The 20379-nt window shown below is 63.3% G+C and overlaps 1 protein-coding gene across 6 annotated transcripts in view; it reads right to left on the bottom strand.

The window, feature by feature from the left end:
• Positions 1–3262: 3262 nt before the first annotated feature.
• CARD11 (caspase recruitment domain family member 11) overlaps positions 3263–20379 on the bottom strand; it is a 90533-nt gene continuing 73416 nt past the window's right edge. For all 6 annotated transcript variants that reach the window (XM_039878920.1, XM_039878933.1, XM_039878910.1 and 3 more), the window contains 13 exons: positions 19244–19344; positions 18363–18415; positions 16581–16713; positions 15859–16060; positions 15220–15346; positions 12870–13110; positions 12298–12394; positions 11796–11891; positions 10470–10605; positions 9645–9824; positions 6870–6994; positions 5359–5474; positions 3263–3739 (listed from right to left, as the gene is read on the bottom strand). In XM_039878920.1, the coding sequence (XP_039734854.1) occupies positions 3535–3739; positions 5359–5474; positions 6870–6994; positions 9645–9824; positions 10470–10605; positions 11796–11891; positions 12298–12394; positions 12870–13110; positions 15220–15346; positions 15859–16060; positions 16581–16713; positions 18363–18415; positions 19244–19344 (1812 nt within the window). In that variant the 3' untranslated portion in view covers positions 3263–3534. The remainder of the gene's footprint in view (positions 3740–5358; positions 5475–6869; positions 6995–9644; positions 9825–10469; positions 10606–11795; positions 11892–12297; positions 12395–12869; positions 13111–15219; positions 15347–15858; positions 16061–16580; positions 16714–18362; positions 18416–19243; positions 19345–20379) is intronic.

Raw genomic sequence — 20379 nt, 5'->3', positions numbered from 1 at the left:
CGGGGGGAGCACTTCCTGCTGCTTTCGGTTTGGATTCTTGGGGTTTGAAATTGAAACTACAAAGCCAGGGTTCAGCTTCAGCTAGCGTGGCCCCCTCCCCTTCTGGAGAGTTCTCTGGTCCCGAGGCATCAGAGCACAGGGGCAAAGAGGTTGGTGGGACCCTGCGGACACCCTGGGTGACAAGAGGGGCTCTGGCAGGCCCTGAAGCCAGGCCTCCCCAGCATCCTGGTTGACCTTGGTGGGACTGCCAAGGACGCACGTGGGGGGTGGAGCACAGCTGGGCTGGGAGAGGGACGCAGACCCGGACGGACACACGGGAAAACGAGGCCGGCAGATGCGGATGCAGCGGCTTTTGAGGGCAGCAAGATGGCTCGAAGCCAGAGCTTAAAGCTGGTCCCCCCTTCACTGCGCCTCCCCGTGGCCTGGTCAGATACTAATGGTGCTGTTGGGGCCAGCAGGCCGTCGTCGGCCCGGACAGGGGTCCACACCCCCTCCACGTGGTCATCCCATGACCTGGCCCCAAACCAGCCGCTTACTCAGCCACTAGGAGAGCAAAGGAGAGGCTCTGCGGATGCCACCAGGGGTCCCAGTCACACCTCTGCATTGCAAGACCCAGCTGAGAGGCCGCGGCTGGACAACTGGCTGGGCCTCAAGGGCGTTCAGCTGTGTGACCTTGGTCAAGCTACTTAACCTCTCTGAGCCTCAATTTTCTCCTGTACAAAATGGAAAATAGTTTTGAGATCAGTAATTAAAAGAACGTTTACAAAGCGCATGGCACAGAACAGGAGCTCGAAAAACTGTTGTCGATATTTGCCCTATCCAAGGGCAGGGGTCCTTCACCTTTTGGGGCTCATAGGGCCCCTTGGGAATCTGAGAGCGCCTGGACTTTCTCCCCAGAAGAGTTCAAGTAGACCGTGATTCTCGGGGCGCTGAGCTGTGTGGCTCACGTCCTTGGAGGCAGACCGAGCATTGTCACCTGGTGGATGAGCCTGGCAGTCGTCACCAGTGAGATCAGCCTGGCACAGGCTCCCTTCCGGAGCCTGGGGCCCGGGCACGCCGTGCCTGGCGGGCAGCTCCTGGAGCCCCGGGCCGGCTCCAGAGGAAAAACGCGTCTGCAGACTGGGGAGCTGATCAGAGCTGCTGTCGCGGGGCTGTGCAGTCGGCCCCCACCGCCCGGCCCCGCTTTCCTTCCCAAGCAGCCTTGGGGCTGTTGGCGACTGACAAACCAGAGCCCAGAGGTGGAGCAGATGGCCAGGGGTCCCCTGTGAGCTCCTCACATGCACCGATTCCCTGGGGTGACCAACCCCGGCTTCTGCTGACTTCGTTGCATCCAGGGACTGACCCAGAACACAGCCCCTCACTCCGGGCCTTCTCCCCTCCCGCCCCACTGCCCTGCATTCCGGGGCCTGGTTAAAATATCTTAGGAAAAGACCCCACCGCAAAGCCTTCTCAGATGCCTTCCCCCGGGCATGGCCTGTCTCCCCTGCTCCTTGTCCACCCCCAGCCCCCGAATCACATGCAAGCCTGAGGACTCTGAAGTCGAGTCAATCAGTCCATCAGCAGGCCTTAGGCTCCTGTCCTCTTCCCCGGTCACGGCCGTCCCCGGCTCTCAGTGGGAATGCCCCGCCCCAGTGTGTGGAAAACGCATGCTCTAATGCGAAGCTCCAACGAGGTGGAGGCAGAAGCCCTAGCTGTCCTCAAGCTCCGCGTGTCGTGGCTGACCTGGCCCTAACAACCACCACGAGCCCTCGGGAGTCACGGCCCCTCGGGGCCCAGCGTCCGCCCACTTCTGGGGGTTGCTCTGGAGTCAGAAGCGCAGGTGACCGGCTCTTGGAGGAATACATTTTGCTTGTGAAGGCGTTGGTCACACTCCCTGGCAGACTCAGGCGGTGTAGACACGGATCGTCAGGGGAGAGGACCCCGGCCACCCACCTGCACCTCCCGGGGCTTCGCGGTGCTGACGTGACCTTCGAGGGTTGGAACGCTGTAGGATGCGAGCCGTTGTTGTATTTTTTTAGGACATCTGTTAACAGTTCTTTATTCATAATTTATATCTCGACCATGTGGCGAACCTAGCAGAGAATCAACTCAATGCCAACTGGTGTCTGGAATCATAAAAGAAAGGACGGCTCCTTTATCTGTCAGGGATTCCTCGAGGCTGCAAGTAACTGAGAATGGAAATAACAGCCACTTCAGATAAGAAAAAACTTGTCTTGTGTAAAAGAAGCCCAAGCAGCAGTCCTGGGCTCCAAAGCGTCACCAGGGACCCCGGCTCCTTCCTTTTCTGTTCTACCATCCTCTCAAGGTCACCTCAAGATCCAAGATGACTGCTGGAGCTGCAGCCATCACATCTGCATCCCAGACAGGAACCTGAGGAAGGGCCGTCTGTCTGCTTTGCCTCTCCCCTAAACCTCACGTTTCCTCCACGACCCTACCTGCCAGGGAGGCTGGGAACTACGACCTTTTCGCTCTGTCGTTTCCTAGATAAAGTCGGACTGTTCGCCAGGAAGGGAGGATGGACGTTGGGCTGCTGACCAGCAGCTGCTCCTAGATCCCACGGACACACAGAGCGGTCTGAGCCCCAGCCCGCCGCCTGCCGCCTGCCGGCTGCTCAGCAGGCGCCAGGCTGGAACTGGCCCGGTTTGCCCGTGCCCTTCGGCCCGCACTGCAAGGCTTGCATCAGTGGCTTCAAGGAGAAGGTGGTTCTAGAACCCATGGGACCTTTGCTAGCCGTTGTGGAGGGGCACAGCTTTCCCGCACCCCCGGGTCCTGGGCGGTGGGAGCTCCCCCCAGGACGAAGGGAGGCTGCATGCAGGAAGCGCACGCGCACGGAGACGGGGAACAAGTGTGGCAGAGCTGAGCGAGGGGGCGTGGCCTCAGGGCCGGAGGCGGGGGACTCTGGTACGGACAGCGAGACCTCCCAAGCTCCCTGTGAAGGGCAGGCCTTTCCCGGGGTGGCTGTAATCTACCGTCCGAATCTGGACGCATCTTAGTGATGGGGGTGTTGTCCGCCATCAGCCCACGCCCAGGCGTAAGTCCAGCCTGTCCTGGGGAGCTGGGGTGTTCGGTCCCGCTTTACCCCACACGCGACATGGGGCCTGAGCTGAGCGGCCTGCAGGTTAGGAAGGTGGCGAGAGATGAAAAGCATCCCATTAAAAACGCAGTTGAAAACAGGGAAATGGAGAAACTTTAATGCAAAGGAACAACGGCGGGGAGCACGTCGCCTCCGGCCGTGTCCCGCCTATGCGTGTGCGCGCGTCCGTGCGCCCCCGGGCGCGGGCCGCCGGCCTCAGGGCCCCGCCCACAGGTGGCACACCTGCGCCCGCGTTACATTCAAGTGCTGCTCTGGGTGGCGCGGGGCCGCCGGCCTCGGCCGGCCAGTGTCCTCCGCGGGGCCCCCCCTCTCCCTAAGGACGGCAGGGCGGGGTGGCGCCGGGTCAGCCCCGCAGGACCACGGCCCGCCGCTCCCTCCCGGCGTCCGCCCCGGGCCCCGCGGGGCTCCGCGGCCGGGTCCCCTCCGCCGGCGCGGCCGCCTCACAGCTGGTCCTCGTCCACCCAGACCGTCTTGCGCTGCTCCTCGCCGATGCGGTCCTTGACCACGCGGAGCAGCTCCTCCACGCTGCCCCAGGCGTCGGCCTCCACAGTGGCGTACAGGCAGGGCAGCGCCTCCAGCTCCTTCTCCTTCAGCCGGCACAGCCGCAGGAACTCGTCCTCCGTCTCCGGCCGCGGCAGCATCTTCCTGCGGGCGGAGCGGGCGCGGTGGGCGGGCGCCGGGATGGTCCCCGCAGGGCCGCGGCTGCCCCCCGGGGAGAGCCTCGGGCAGAGCGCGGGGGCCCCGGGCCGGCCCACTCCGCGTGGACCGCACTGACCGCCACCTTCCCCGCGGCTTCTCCGCGGCGGCCGGTGCCTCCCAGCCCCGTGGGCTGCTCATCACGGAAACCCCAACAGGTGGGGATTTGCCAACACCGTTCTAATTTTTAATGGTGGCAAAGTACATATAACGAACTTCACCGGCTGAACCAGTTTTCAGGGTCCAGTTCGCGGCACTAGATTTATTCGCAATGCTGCGCAGCTGTCACCATTGCCACCTCCACAACTTGTCATCTTGCAAAACTGAGACCCGGCCCTGTCCGACACTAAGCCCCACCCCGCCCCAGCCCCGGGCACCCCCCTCCTACTGCCTCTGTGCGTCTGACCCCTCTAGGAATCACACGGGGTTTGTCTTTTCGTGCCTGGCCTATGTCACTGAGCATAATGTCCTCAGGGCTCGCCCACGTTGTGGCATGTGTCGAATTCACCCCTAAAGGCTGAGTGGTAACCCGCTGCTTCGTGGCACCCATCCCGCTTGTCCGAGCCTCCGTCCGTGGACTCTGGCTGCTTCTGGCTGCTGTGGATGTGGGGGCTGCAGGCGGCACTCCGAGTCCCTGCTCTCAGTTCTCTGGGCGCAGGCCCAGCGGGGGGCTGCTGGCCCCACGGCACCCTGCGTTTCACTTCTGAGGACTCCGTGCAGTCTCCACAGTGGCGTCAGGACTCCTGTCCCCCACCTCCCCCAGCCCCTGCCAGCTTCTGCTTCTGGACGGCGACCATCCCGGTGCCTGAGCCGATGAGGTGGGGTTTAGGTCTCATCTGCTCCCTCACGGGCTCCCTAGAGCCTGGCAGTTAATGGGCGCTCAGCAAACATTTGGCGAAAGGGTGGCGTGGCCTGCCCTCTCTAGCCTCGGCTGCAGTCGTGGGCAGGGGAGGTGGGGATCAGAGAGACGGCCACGTCACAGCCAGGCCCCAAACCTCAGCGTCGCCCCCAGTCCTCTGCCTGTCAAACCCCGGGGCCAACCCTTCGACAGAGCAGCCAGCACTGGACCTTTCCTCATCACCTGCCGACAGGACCTGGGTGCCGGCTCCTGCCGGGCTGTCCGAATGTCCGTGTCACCCAGCAGCCAGGGGAGCTTCACCCCTGAGAGATCATGTCACAAATCTCCTCAAAACCTCCAGTGGCTCCTGTCTCATTCAGAGTAAAACGTCATCCTTCCTGTGACCTAAATGGCCCGGTGTGGTCTGGACAGCCCTTAGCTGCAAGGTCACCCCCATCACTCTGCCGTCACAGAGGCCTGCCCCGGGCGGTCCTCGCCTCTTGGTCTGGTGCCAGCGTGTCCCCTCTCGGAGCTCTGCCCGGCCACCTCACTCTCCCCCGGCCACCTGGTCCTCGTCCCCCGGGACACATTCTGCGTGCGTCACTGTCTCCGTTGCTGTTGGTCAGGGCTGCGTCCGCCTGGCTCACAGGCTGGCACTTAGCAAGGACGCGCTGAGGCGGGGCGGGGGACGGAGAGAAGGCCCCGGGCGCCTGGGGTCTCGGAGCCCTACCTGAACCTCTTGATGTTCTTCTCGGACACCCGGATGAACAGCACGATGGGGTAGATCCTGGACTTGATCAGGTCTCGGGAGCAGCTGATCCCCGCCTCCAGCAGGCAGTGCTTGTTCTGCAGGCAGCACGGCCAGCGGTCAGCAATGGGCCCGCCCCGCTCCCCCGGCCTGGGCGTCTCCACGGGACAGAGGGCCACTGCCTGAACCAGGCAGCGCCCCGAGGCGAAGCCTGACGCTCTGGACAAGGCCCCCGCCCGTGCAGACACGTGGTCCCCTGCTGTGCACAGAGACGGGACCCCCCTCTTCCCACCACCGAGGTGAACCAGCGGCATGATGAATCTAATGAACGTCAAAATCAGCAGCGGGAACCCTGCTGCTCCACGTGGCCTGGCACTGGGCGAGGGGAGAGCCCCTTGAGGGACGGGGCGGCTGGACAGTCCTGGAGTGTCTGCAAGCGATCCCTGGCATGCGTGAACCCACTGTTTCTAAAAGGGACCATCTTTGCTTTGCTGAAGGCGTCGCTTCAATAAAGCCACGCGGCCCTCACATGTAACCTACGTGAGCACAGAACAGGGCACGCCCCCGAGCTGGCAGCCCTGCGCATTCCACAAACCGCACGTGCCTGTGGGGCTCGCACCCGAGTCCAGAGGTAGAAACGAGCGGCCCAGAGCCCCAGTGCTCCTCCTGGCCACTGCCCCCCACGCCCTCCCAGTGCAGCTGTTGCTCTAACTTCCGACGGACAGCACAGAGTTGTTGGACAGCGTCACCTTTTCTGCCCACAGGACCTCGCTCTAGCCCCGCACCCCCATCGTCCATTTCGTCCACTGCCAGAATCCCCTGAATGGCCACGCCCGGACGGGGCCAGCTGATGGCTCTGCCCCTGCTTTCGTCCGTGTGCGTTCCACGTGGGAAGCGTGGCTGTCAGCTGGACGGCAGGTGTGCAGCTCCTGGCTGGGCATCTGCTCCTACCACCTCGACATCGCTGCCCACTGAGGGGCCGGCCCCCCTACTCTGGGGCAGCTTGCAACCACCGCAGGCAGGGAGCCTGGACCGAAAGAGCTCAGGGCTGAGGGCCGAGGGGGTCACACTGCCTGGCCCCAGCAGGCTCTAAATTGCATGCAGACACCTTTTCTGCACCACAGCCAATGGCCCTCTGGTGCTCCATCTTCCTCCATTTGGCCGACACGATACCTGTTACCCGCTCTCCCCGTCTTTCGCCCTGACACGCTCTGTCTCTGGCCCTTGTTATCACAGCCAGACACACACACAGCCCCAAGCAACGGGAACCAGGACACCAGCACCAGGCAGCCGTCAGGAACAGGAGGAGGTTTCCGAATACAAACGCACGTCAGAGCCGCAGACAGGGTGGAGAAAGGTAACACGGGCGGGAGGGGGGCAGGGACGGCACGCGGTCCGCATGGGGGGCGGCACAGAGAGCTCGTCCGCAGCCACAGTCACTGCGCAGAGCTCATGGGGCAGGTGTCACCCCATGCAGCCCCCGGTGCCCTCACCTTGGCTGCCACAGCCTCGATGTTGGCGGGAACAACACACTCAAAAGTGTTGGCGTTCTTTTCTCGGGAGTAGATGATGGTCTCCGTCTTCTGCTTCCTAAGGAACTCATCTCTGGTGACAACATCTGTGGACAGAGAGGCCAGTGCTGAGGTGGCATGAGGAGACCCTGGGCCGACTGTCCTGGCCAGACTCCGCCTCCCCCTCTGGGCTGGACAGGACTCCACGCCGATCTCCCTCTGGCCACATCTAAATGACTCTCATCCCCTCCACTAGACTGTGAGGCTTCTCAGAGCAGGAATTAAGACGTACTCATACCACTTTTTACGGCGGCGTACAGAGGGCTGGTTAGTAAACCGGCGTGGTGAACCGCTCTGCGGTGGGCTTCCTGGACAAAAGGCGGCTCCGAGCGCGGTGCAGGCTGTGGTACGGTCTGATGCCGGTTACTTTATCACCAAAGGACTTCCACTTGCTCGGCCATCCCCGCTGATCGTCCATCACCTTGCATCCCGTCCATCCACTGATTCATCCATCCCATCCATCCCGCGCGTCATTCGCACAGTCATCTATCCACCCCATCCACCCACCTATTCGTCCGTAAATGTCATCCATCCACCCATCTACCCATCGATCGTCCATCTATCTATCGTCTGTCCATCTGTCCGTCGTCCTAGGTCATCTGTCCATCTGTCTGTCCATCAAAAATAATCCATTCATCCAAATGTCCATCCATCCATCCAAGTAAATGCTGATCCATCTGTCAACCTATCACCCCACCTGTTCGTCCGTAAATCATCACCCATCTGCCCATCCCATCCCAAACTCCATCCATCCATCTGTCCATCCATCCACTTGGTGCATCTATCACTTGTCTACCTGCCTGTTCATCCAAATCATCCATCCATCTGCCTATCTACCCATCCATCCATCCGTCTTTTGTCCGTCCGTCCATCTCGTCATCCATCACTACCCCCCATCTACCTACCACCCATCCATCCACTCACCCACTGATCCATCTATTCATCCATCCACCCACCCACCAACCCAGCATCCATCCACCCATCTACTTCCCATCCACGGATCTATCCACCCATATATCCACCCATCCATTAATTTAATAATTTAACATTTATCGAACACTTACTAAGACCCAGATGTTAAGAATAAAAATACGATTAAAAAAGCAGTTGTTGTACTTAAAAAACTGCGACCTAGCAGAAGAGATGAAGGGGGGTTACTAATAAGTATAAAACAGGTCGGGGGTGCAGCGATGGCCTTATTGGGGAAGCACTGAGGAGGCATGGGAGAGCTGGGGAGAGGTGAGCAGGCAGGCTTCCTGGAGGAGGAGGTACAGCTTGGAGGCCCTACTCACTTGCTGGGTGACCCTGAACGCATCTTTGACCTCGCTGGGCCTCGGGCTCTGTTTGCGAGAGGAGGAGGGTGGGATACGCCCAGGTGTGGGCTCCCCGGCGTAGGCCCGGGCTGGCCTGGGGACCCTACGCCACGAGGCCCGTGGGGCAGCTTACAACAAACCGCTCCTGAAGGCTACGCCCGCACAGCGGACGCTGCTAGCTGCTCACCACAGAGGAGCAGGTGCACGGGTGAACCTCAAACTCGTGCTGGGTGGAAGGCTCCAGGGACACGAGATTATAACTCTAGAAAGTTCTAGAAGCTGCACACTCATGTGACAGGGAACAGATCAGCAGGGCCTGGGCGGGGGCGGAGGGAGGGACACGCCTGTCAGGGGCGACTCCACGCTCTGTGTCCTGGTCACGGCGGGGCACGTGTCATGTCCACACTCGCTCAACCACACGCTTAAAATGGGGCTTGTTACTGTTTGTGAATCGTACCTCGAAAGGTCGACCTAACGCCCTGACACTTCTACTGCACACCCGTTAGGATGGCTATTATAAAAAAACAGGAAATAACATGTGCTGGCAAAGACACGGAGCAACCGAAACACTCGTGCACAGTGGCAGGGGCGTGAACTGGCGTGGCCGCCGTGGGGAACGGCAGTTCACTCCTGGGTCTGTGCCAGGAGGATGGCCAGCGGGGACCCAGACGGGCAGATGCAGCCCGTGCTCACAGTGGCGCTGTTCACAGCGGCCTCCAGGTGGGGCCTGCAGGTGTCCACGGATGGACGAGAGAGAGACACAGCACCCCCTCCTCCGCAGTGGGGTGCTGCTCAGCCCTGGAGACGGAGGGAACCCCGACACCTGCCGCACCATGGCGGACCTTGGGGACAGTGTGCCGAGTGACATCAACCAGTCACAAAGAGGCAAACACCACGTGATGCCACCTATACTAGGTCCCGAGAGTCACGATCAGAGACAGAGTAGAAGGGTGAATCCTCGGGCTGGGGCTGACGTTGGATGGGGACAGAGGTTTGGTTTGGGAAGATGAGAAAGTTCTAGAGATGGATGCGCAACTGTGTGAATGTACCTAAAGCCAGCGACCTGAACACTTAAAAACGGTTAAAGTGGTGAATTTTATGCTGTGCTTATTTCGCCGTAGCTGAGACGCTGCCCGGACACCCAGCTCTACACACAGGTGACTCACGCTCAGGATGGTTCTGCTGTGCGGCCGGGACTGGGGCTCCGTGCTCTGGGGGGGCCATTATCCTCCTGCTCCCATGAGGACATAGAAGCCCCAGTGGTGGGTTGGCTCGCCGCCCACAGAAGGGCCCAGAGAGGGGTCCTCAAGCTGAGTCCCCCGCCGACCCCGCGCCCCGTGCCCCACGTGAAGCGGGGAAGGCGGGCACGGCCGCGGGCGCCCACCTGGCTTGCACATGGTGAACTCCATCGCGCCCCCCGAGTTCAGCAGCTTCTGCACCAGCGCCTTGGCCAGCATGGCGGGCGCGAACAGCACGGGCCTCCGCCGCTCACAGTGGAAGGCGCGCACCAGGCTGTAGGGGACCAGGCTGAGGTTCCTGCTGAGCTCGCTCTCGGGGTCCAGCTCTGGGAAGGGACAGGAGAGGGCGGGTGGTGAGACCCCTTGCTCTCGGTGCTCCTGGCGGGGGGGGGCCCGTGGTGGTGGGAACACACAGCGGACACGGGCCTGATCACTCAGTGGCGCTGAGCCCTGTCGCGCAGGGACAGGGAGGGGACCTGCAGCAAGGACGGTCCGACCCGCGAGGGCTGGCCAGGGCTGAGGCCGTCTCACTGCCCCAGACTGCTGGGTAGGAGCCTCCCCCACCCCCACGGCTGGAGGTACCGCCTCCCCAGGAACCAGGGCTTGTCATTGACTTCGTCCTCTGGCCTGGCCATCCCAACTCCCGAAGTCCTGGGCCCTCCTGCGGCCATCGGCAGGGCGGGCTTGAGGAACGGCAGGAGCGCACACTGAGCGGGCGGTCGACACGCAAACAGCGCACAGCACGCACGCCAGTCAGCACGGCGCTGGGCTCGGGCCAGCCACAGCGGGCACTAGCTGGGCTACGCCTGGCGGGATGCCACGCCGGGGGGCTGTGCGGTCCCCCAGCCGAGGCCGGGCAGATCCTCCCTGGGCGGCACCCATTTTGGGGTAGATGTCCCAGCCCCCCTCGTGGGGACCCCTGAGGCCACTGGGCCAGCGGGGCAGGCAGGCCTGGGCGGTCGGCGCCACACCTTCCTGGCGGTCGGTCAGGAGCTTGGCGGCGTCCGGCGAGGGCCGGGCCAGGCCCGCCCGCGGGCTCCCCGGCACGACCCGCACCCGCTCGTCGCTGTTCATCCTCTTGTACTTGTTCTCCGACCTGCTGACGAACTGGGGGTGGGGGCGGAGGCGGCCGTCAGCCCCAGGTCTGCCTGACCCGATGAGCCCCTCGCCCTGGCCTCAGGCAGGCCTCTGTCACGGCCCAGCTCTGCCCTGGGGCCCAGGTCGTCCCTTCCCCCGGGAAAACAGGCGGTCCCCAGCAGGTGGTGTGGGTCCTTGGGCTGTGTGGGTGTCAACAGGTAGCTAAGTGGACAATACCCGCCCCCTCTTTCTTCCCCAGGCATGGAGCCTGCGGGGCCTGGCTCTGAGCAGGCCTCCCGGAGTCCCCCCTACTGGCCCACCGGGCATGTTGGACCTGGAACGCCCAGCCGCTGACGGCCTTGGCTGGGAGCCTCTGCTGGCCACTCAGCCTGGGCTACCCATGGACCTTGGGTGGGTCACCCGGAGGGTCAGTTCAAGGTTGCGGACTCTTGCAGGATATGTGGGCAGGACCTCAGACTTCATCAGGGTCCCCTTCCCCATCTGTACCTTTCTGCCACCTGTTTGCATCTACCTGGGTTTTAGGGTCACACCATTGACCGTATCTTTGGGTTTCCTGTTCCAACATCAGGACAGAGCCGCGGAGTGACGCGCTAGCTCTACTGGGCCCTAATTAGCACAAAACCTCCACGGGAACACAGACTCACATCTTAATAAGGCTCCCTCCGCTTTTATCAACTCGTGACAGAGAAAAGGGCCACGCAGGCTGCTTTCATAGTAGTTCTGTGAAATAATTTCTGAAGGTATCACCCACTATGCTACTCAATGGTCCTTGGATATGATTCGCGAAAAAAAAAAAATCCCTTTTAGAATTAAATATAAAGAAAAATTGTTTTGGTCCCAAAGAGCTAAAATGTTTTGATTAGATAAGGTTATAAGAATCTGCTGGCTTTCCCTTTTTTCCTTGGCTGCGAGGATGTTTAGAGATAAATTTATTGCTCAATCTGAGAGACTAAACTGACCCAGACAACTAAAATGTTTGTTTTCCTTTCCTGATACACTGTTTGATTTTTCTATTGATTTTAACAGCTAAGTTAAGTTTCTTTTAGCGATAACTTTTCTCAAATTTCTTATGAAAGGGGTTTGCTTCTGACAGACAGAGACCGTCCTCTCCCCGGTCATGGTGAGGATGAAAGGGGGTGGGAGAGGGCAGGGCCATGGCAAAGCGTGGCTGAGTCCGTGGGCGCTCTGCAGGGCTTTACCTGGAGGAGCTGGCCGAAGAGGAAGCTCGCTCGCGAGAGGCGGGGACTGACCCGCGGGTCACTGGTGGAAAGCGGTTCCTCGGGCTGCAGAGTGTTCTGAAACCAGCGTGTCCATCAGTCAGACCCTTGGGCTTGGCAGGACACGTGAGCACCGCTGAGAACCAGAGACGCGTCCCCGAGCCCCTGTGCTTAGGGGTTTGAAGTGGCCGTCGGGGAATCAAGGCCTCCAGCCGGAAGCAGCTGGGGACGGTAACTGGCGCCTGAAACCCGCTCCCGCAGAGCCGGGCCAGCAGAGGGAAGGCCCGTGTGCCGGCTGGACCACGAGCCCTGGCTCAGCCTTCACCGTCGGGGCGGGGGAGGGCGCACAGGGCGGGCTCCTCCTGGAGCGTGTTCCGTGCCTGAGAACCCAGTCCCCGTCACCCTTCATCCCCACGCACTAACGGCTCCCGTCTGTGACCCCCAAAGTTTCAAGGAGGCCCGTGTGGGTGGGGTGGGGACCTACCCGGAGTGCTCGTAGGGTGTGGTGGGCACTGTCGGCCTCCTCCCGCGTGCCCCTGTGCATCAGACGCTGCAGCTTGACCAGGAGGAGCTGCTGGGCTCTAGGGGGCGACAGGGGGGTGGCAGAGCCTCAGGGCCAGAGCCGATCCTGGGCAGGGGGCCCCGTGAGGGCGGGAGCTCTGAGCCTTGGGCACCCTGGGGCGCACACGGCGCCCTGAGTCTGGGCTTGGATCCCGCCTCAGCCGCTGACTCGAGGATGGGCTGTGAGCCGTGGCTCGGCCACCTGGCTGCGGGGAGCCGTGGCTCCGTCTGTATCCTGTGCCCAGTGAAGCTGCCCTTGGGCTGGTCCGAGCAGCACTGCTAGTCTGCGGGGGCTCTGGCGTCCCCTGTGCACCCAGTCAGGGGACGCCGATGCTCGGCCCTGGCGGCCACCGCCCCTGCCGAGTATGGAACCACGTCGAGGAGGAAATAGCTAGCGGATGGGGCCTCACTCCTGACAGAGCAGAAGCCCCCCGCCCTGTGAGCCTGCTGCCAAGCTGCCCAGCCCCCGGCCCCCGGCCCAGGTCCCGGCCGCACCGGCTGTAGCTGGGTATGGTGCCCAGGTCCAGGTCGTGGTCTGTGAAGGGGTCGACACGCGCACACAGCCACTCGTGCCTGTCCTGGTACATGGTGTCGCGGACGTGCACGACGTCATCACACTTCAGGGACATGGAGCAGGCGTCCAGCTGGCTGGAGATGTTTAGGTTCAGCCGGATGTAGAAGGAGTCCCCAGACGTGATGAGGCCCTCGTCCATGTCCTTCAGCAGCTTCCGGTATCCTGGGGAGGGACGGGAGGTGGGAGCAGATTTGGGGGCCGCCACCCCCAGATAACGCGCCGTGTGATTCCTCTTGGAACTGGTGGCCAGTGAGATGTCTGTGCTCCCCGATGAGTGAGGGGATGTCATCTGTGGGTCCCCCTTTGTCTCGGCTGCCAAGAAGCTCGGAGCTAAGTTCTGTGCCAAGCTGCAGCAACTCCATGCCCCCTGCTGGCTTCCGTGCCTCCCCCCACCGCATGCTGCTCACGTTTGACGGTCTCTCCTTAACTGATGCATAACTTACACACGGTAAGTGGCATCGTCCTTAAGTATCCAGCTTGATGAGTGTCCACAGGGGTCCGCACCTGGGCCAGGACCCCTCAGCACCCTCTCCCATGCCCTGCCGACACCCTGCATGATGACGGCTGCCCTGACTGTGCCCGGCCCGGACCAGCTGTGCCGCGCTTCACAGAGACGGCGGCCACAGCAGGTGCTCCTGCGCGTCTGGCTCTGGCTGCTCGTCGTGTCGGAGCCATCGCGACGCTGCAGGGGCGTCCCTGCTCTTCCTCATCGCCGTCTAGTGCTCGCACGGCGCTCTTTCTTTCTCTCTCGTGTGCCCCGGTGCTGTTCCCAGCTCTGGCTCCTGCGCTAACCCTGCCATCGACACCCCGCACGCATCTTCGGCGGCCGAGTGATTCCTGTCTCTCAGCTCGTCACCGCGGTAGCTCGATCAGGGCACCGGCTACGTATGCTGGAGCTTTAGCACACGCTGCCAAACGGTTTTCCAGAGTGGTGGGACCACGGCACGTGCCGTTCTAACCCTATTTAACGTCACCGTCCTTCAGTGTCGAATTTTACAAATCCCTTTAGAAGGGAGTGGGGCGTGAACCACGCACACGCACACGTAAATTGTAACGCCCACGCTGCAGTCTGCCTGCATGCAGAGAGCTGCATGACGCAGAGAAAGCCCACGGGTCCTCAGTGCCAAGCCTGGAAATCACTCGTCACGTGCCCACCCCACACTGGGAGACCTGAGCCGTGGGGTCGCCTGGTCATGCCCACGGGGAATGGGGGATTCCTGGCCAGGCCCCCGCCCCACGCGTCGTGGTAAGGCCAATCACCCGCCGAGCTCCTTGCCACCTGGGGTGGTCCCTATGGACGGGACCCTGGCAGAGGGAGCTGTCCCTCCACCAACATCCAGACCGCGGGCTGGGTCGCCACACGATCTGGGAACCGCTCACGCCACGCTGGGTGGCTCTGCCCGCCCGTGGCAGGGCACCTCCCAGGGACTTTCTGCTGGCCTGAAAAGCCCGCCCGGGCGAGGGGAGGCGCCTGCCCTGCATGAGGAGGAGGGGTCTTGTTTGGGGTCAGCCTCGTTAGCATCTTCGCACAGAGACTGGGCGCTGCCAGGAAGGAGTGCGGGGGGCGGGCAGGCAGCAGTGGGGAGCAGCCAGGGAGAAGCGGCTGTTTACACTCTGCTGAAACATTCATGAGCCCTGGTGGTTAAAAATAGGATCCAGCTGCAGAGGGAATCGCGCAGGACGAAACCCGGAGGTGAGAACGCAGGCTGCGGGAGACGGAGGACAAAGTCGGGGCTCGCTGCCCGGCGTCCTGGCCCGGGACGAGGCTCGGGGAAGAGGCTGCTGGGGGCCAGACCAGAAGTGGGGCGGCCTGGCTGTCCAGGAACCAGGGACCACAGTGCAAAAGGCCTGGCCTTCAGCGTGGCTCAGTGGCTGAGCTCGTGCCACAGCGGCCACCCAGAGGCGCTGCTGACGTCAGGGCTGGGGAGCCTGGCAGAGGAAGCGAGCATTGGCCTGGCAGGCAGAGGGGCGAGCGGGCCAGCGGGGGACACGGCCCTGTCCTCCTCCCGCCGGGTCCGGCGGTCCACCTGTGGCTGGGCCTGCTGTGTGCACCATGAGCTGGGTGGGCAGCCGAGGCGTGCGGGCAGGTGGGAGCCCTCCCCTGCCCACCCTGCCACTCCTGCCCCGTGGAGCCTGCCGACGGGGCCGGGCCGGCTTCTTCCTCCGCCGAACAGATGGGGAAGCAGAGGACGCCTGCCTAGCTCCCCGTTCCCGCCCGGGTCGGGTGCCCAGCTGGCTGCAGCCCAGCGCAGGGGACTCTGGTGGCCTCACCTTCCTGGTTGACCTTGTAGTGCAGTGTGACGGGGCCGCTGCACCTCTGGATGGTCCAGTGCACCTCCTCCTTCGTGCAGGTGTCCAAGGGGACGCTCTGCTTCTCGCCTTTGATGCAGCCCTCCAGCTGCGTACCAAAGACACACCGCTGCCCTCGGCTCCACGGGGAGCAGAGCTGCAGGGGTGAGCCTCCCCCCGAGGACGTGGAAGCATTTCTCCCCAGCACCAAGCAGCCCAGCGGGGCTGGGAGTAGAAAGCACCCCGCTTCGACGGGCTCATGTGCCTGCTGTGTCTCCCCCACCCCCGCAGAGCACACGCGTGCTGCCGTGTGTGTGTGTGTGCGTGCGCGCGTGCGTGTGTGCGCGCGTGCATGTGTGCGTGCGTGCACGCATGCGTGTATGTGTGTGTGCGCGCATGCACGCGCGTGTGCACAGGGTCTGGAAACACCAGTGAGGAGTTGCGAAGAGCCTGGAGAGGGACTCCTGGCGAGGTGCTGACAGCCTTGTCACCTTCCGGCTCCCTCCTCCTGGCCGGGAACCCACAGCACCGTGGAGGCGTGGCGGTGGCGGGGTCGTACCGGCCAGTGGTGCAGAGGGCACAGGGAGAGCCGCGTGCCCACGCCCAAGCCCCGACTCTCACCAGCAGCAGCTGGTGGCCCTCGCGGAGGCCCGCCTTCTCGGCCAGGGAGCCCGGCTTGACTGAGTGGACGAAGCTTCCGCGTGCGTTGCCTCCGAGCAGGGTCAGCTGCGAGATGAGGCTGTCGCCGGCCAGCGTGGTGTGCTGCATGGAGGGCCCGGCACCCCGCATGCGCCCCACGGACGTCACCGATGGCCGGAAGGGTCTGGGTCAGGAAAGCACGCAGCGGTCAGGCGGCTGGAGTCAGGACGCCCCTGCCAGGGCCGGGGCGGCCGCAGGGGCGGCCTCCTGGGTTGTTGGAGGCCCAGGGGAGTTGCACCCGGCAGCCACCATGAGAGCCGGCGGCACTGGCTCCCCAGCGAAAACAGACGCCCACCCGAAAACAGAGGGACCACCGGGAGCGGGAGACGCTGTGTCCGGGGGACCCGAGGTCACGCACGGGCCCCCTGCGGTGCCAGGCGCACGGGCCACTCTGTGTCACCGGTGGGGCCGGGCCATCGTGACACTGCCGTTTTGCTACTTGGTCTCTAGAAGGTGTGTGGCCCTGGGCAAGGCCGTCCCCTGGGCCTGGCCGGGGAAGTGACTGCTCATTGCCCGGGGTTCCCGGACAGGAATCCCAGGGGAATTCAGGGTGCCGATGGACCCTCTGTGGGGGAACCTGGGGTGCGAGCGGCCGTGACCCTGGCCTGCCCCAGCCCAGCCCCGCGCCCCCACGACCACAGTACCTTTCTAGAGAGAACTTCCTGAACATGAGGTTGACCTGCTCCAGGTCGTAGGCGTCCAGGCCCTCGGACTGGTGGGAGGAAGAGGAGGAGTGGATGGAAGGGGGCCCGAAGGAGTTGCGCTCGTGGCTGTCATCTGCAGAGGAGGGGGCCCCGCAGGGCCGGGCCACGTGGGGCAGGCGGTCAGGGGCCTGGGTCCCGGGGATCCCCCCCGGCAGGGAGGCTTGGAGAAGGGGCCGTGTCAGTCAGCACCCCTGGTCCCTGAGGCCCCCGGGGGCGTGGGGCCCAGCCCGCGCACCCGCTTCAGCGGAGCCACTCCCCTGCCTCTGCGAGCCCCTTTGTAGGAAGCTCGCCAGCTACCTGGTTTCTAAAGACCCCTTTTGTTATCTGGGAAAAGGCTTCCGTTAGCAGCTGCTAGTTCTGTTTCTGAATTGGGGTCCGTGTCTCCATTTTGGGGCTACCTGAGGTCTCCCCACCCCCTCCCAGCTTCCTGGCCTGTGGGCCCGCACAGAAGCCCCCTCCCCAGCTTGGCGGGGCCGAGCGCCTGGGGGAAAGGCGCCCCGCACGGCTCAGGCTGCAGGCTCTGCACGCCTTGCTCTGGGCTGGTGACAAGCTCTTCTGCAAAGGGAGTTTGTCCCCGGCACTGCGGAACGCTCTGGACGGCTGCCCAGAGTTCTCGGCAGCCCCCTCCCCCCCGCCCAGGGCTCCTCCTGCCTCTCCTCACGCAACCTCCATTAGGTGCTAACCTCTCTTTAACACTTGACAGCTTCTGATGGCCCCCAATTAAAGACAGCCACTAATCTTTCACTTTATCTGCTGGCAGCCTGAGCTGGCAGCAGCAGAGGCAGGGCGGGGGATCCAGCCTCCATGCTGCTGGCTCTGCGGGGGCCGGGGGACACTGCTGCCATCCCACGGCACCCGGCCATCTCCTGAGGCTCCAGGTCTGTACGTCTGCACTAGTGAAGCCCACAGGTCCCCGGCCGTCCCCAGTCTCTGCCACGGCAAGGACGGGGACGTGAGTCTGTGTCCTGTGCTCCTGTAACAGGGCCTGGCGAGGCGTGGAGATGCAGGGTGTGTGGGGCAGACTGGACCCCCTGGCTCTAAGGGGAGTGGCCGGGGCCACACTCTCCCCGGAGACCGAGCCCCTGTTCCCGGCACTCTGGGCCAAGGGAACATCATGCCAGCTCTGCTGGGGGGCGATTCAGGGTAACTACGTACCCCCAGTCTTCCCAGGGCTCGCCAGCCCCACACCTCCGAGTTCAGAAGATGAGAAACAGCCCCAACTGGTCGCATCTCCCTGCCTCCCCTGCCCCCTCCCTACTTGTCCTGTTCAGGTCGGTTAACAGCTAGTGCACGGGTTCTTACGAGTTCGCCCTGCTCCGGGCCACCTGTGCCCTCCTGTTCCTTCATCTAAGGCTGCTGATTCTGCCAGCACAGGACAGAATGGCATGTCTGCGAAGTCACTGAGTCAGTTAACCGGACCAGGCACATGGGGCGGGCCCTCGTGTGGAGCTGGCCACAAGCACGGGCCTCGTCTCTCTGAGCCCCAGATGCAACTGTGACGTGTGTGTGCAGCCGGGTGGCTGCTGCCTGCAGAACACAGGCCGGGCCCCTGCGGGTGCCTGGGACCCCGACAGCTCACAGGGACGGAGGCCCGGCCTCCGGGCACAGACAGCACCTGTGCACCGCTGCCTGCAAATCCACCGCACGCGTGTTTCCTGAGGACCCACTACGCGCCGGGCTCCGTCAGCATGCACGACACGGCTGGACCCACTGGGCACCTACCGTCAAAGTCCAAGGCCTCGAACCCGCCACTGTCGTTGTCCTCTTCAATTGTGCTACAGGACACAAGGGAGGCAGCGAGGACGAGTGTGAGAGCAGGACACGGGGTGGGCGAGGACAAGCGTGTGACAGCTCCGTGGCTCTGAGCCGCCCATGGGGGAGGGGGCGTTCCCAGAGCACCCTGGCTTCCGAGAGGCCTCGGTTCTGGGGGCAGATGGATGGCGGATGGATGGCAGGCGGGTGGGGGGAGGGCTGGGGGCGCTGGACGCCCTGCCGGAGGTGAGGAGGGGCAGGAAGAGCAGGCAAGGAGTCCCCGGCACCCCACTCCCCCTTGTCTGACACACAGGACTGACCCCACTGGGACTCGGTGGGCTGCAGTGTGTGACAGGCCGAAAGAGCTGGTCCCCAGAGCTCTCAGTGGCTCCTGTGCAGCTCTAGTGCCAGAGCAACAGGTGCCAGCCCCGCCCCCGGCCCTCGGCCCCGCCTGGCTCAAGGTCCTCCTGAAACCAGCCGTCTTGGACTTTGAGTGTGATGTGCACAACATCTGGCTGCTTGGTGACATCTGGATGCCCAGGATGCCCAGGCCTACCTCTGCTGTCGTTTTGCTAGTGGGGGACACTGACGGTTTCTAAGAGGCGAGGAAAGGGGAGATGGGGCAGGGGCTGGGGGGCCTTTCATGGGGTCTCTCACTCTTTGGCAGAAAAGTCCTGGGGCCTTGGAGCAGAGAACACTGATTTCTGGGTAGCATGGGACGAAGCGGTGGAGGTTGGTCACTCGCTAGCCAGCTGGGTGCCCCTGGGGAGGCCAGTCCCCTTCTCTGAGCCTTAGCCGCCTCATCTGTCAGGCGGGCGCTGTCCTGCCTCCTCCCCGCACCTGCCACCCACCTCCGGTGAGGCGCATCTTCCTTGTAGCGTCTCACGATGGAGTCGTTTCCCGGGGGCTCGGCCGTGATCGACATGATGCTGGACCGGCTCCGATGGGGCTGCTGTAGACGCACACGCAGGTGGGTCACGGGGTGCCGGATGTCTGCATGGCCGCACCCCACCGCACAGACAGCACGCATGGCCACCGAATCTAACTCGGATGCGGCCCCGCTCCGATGCAGGGCTGGGAGCCCGCAAGCTGGTTCTCAGCGGTGACCTTGGCCAGGGGAGGCTTGCGCTTGGCTTGGAGTGGCCGAGCTTCATGCCCATCTGCGTGGCCATCTGTGTGCACATCTGCCTGCCTCAGGAGGGAGGCGGGGAGGACACAGGCGGGAAGAGCCCAGGCTCGGGAGCCAAAGCGCTGCCTTGTACCCCAGACACACTGGGTCCGTGTCCCTGGGCTGTGCTGGCCTTGGGCCCCTGCTCTGGACCTGATGAAGACCTGCGGGTCTGGCGTGTGTGGGAGCACCGGGAGCCCCCAGAGAGCTGCAGGCTAGAGGTTGACATTTAAAACCAGGCCTGCTCGCTCCTGGCAAGGGCTGCCCTAGGAAAGAGCCTGGATTTTACCCTAGAGCCCCATCAGACAGGAGTCACCGTCATCAAAGCTCTGCCACCCCCCGGCCTGAGTTTGGAGGCTGAGCTGACACGCTTTCCGGGGTTTCCCTGCGGGGTTAGAATTGCTAATCCCAAGCTGTCTGCTTCCTGGCTGCAGGATTTGGTGGCTGAAACCCTGGCCTGTCCTTCCCCGGTGGGCCAGAGCCGCGGCAGGGGGGCGCTGGGCTGGGGGAGGGGACACGAAGCCGTTGCTCGGTGGCATCTGCGCTCCAGCTGCTCGTGGCTCTGCCGGTCCCCGCCCCCGCCCCCCAGGCTGCCGGAGTTGCCAGGGCCGAGCAGTTGTAGCGGAATTTTCCGCCGCCTGTGCGATTCGCTACAGCCCCTCGGAGGCCCATCTCTTCCTCCCACCAAGTGTCAGATTGGGAAAGGAGGAGGCAGGAAGGTGTAAACGCATCACGAGGCTACGGGAGCATCTTTGGATAAACACGAGGGCCTGGGCTGCAGCCCCGAGGGGAGGGTGACGCTGCCACAGGCCGGGCGGG

The sequence above is a fragment of the Pteropus medius genome, unplaced genomic scaffold (genome assembly GCF_902729225.1).
Source record: "Pteropus medius unplaced genomic scaffold, Ma_sr-lr_union100, whole genome shotgun sequence".
NCBI lineage: Eukaryota > Metazoa > Chordata > Mammalia > Chiroptera > Pteropodidae > Pteropus > Pteropus medius.
This window is presented reverse-complemented; position numbering and strand designations above follow the sequence as displayed.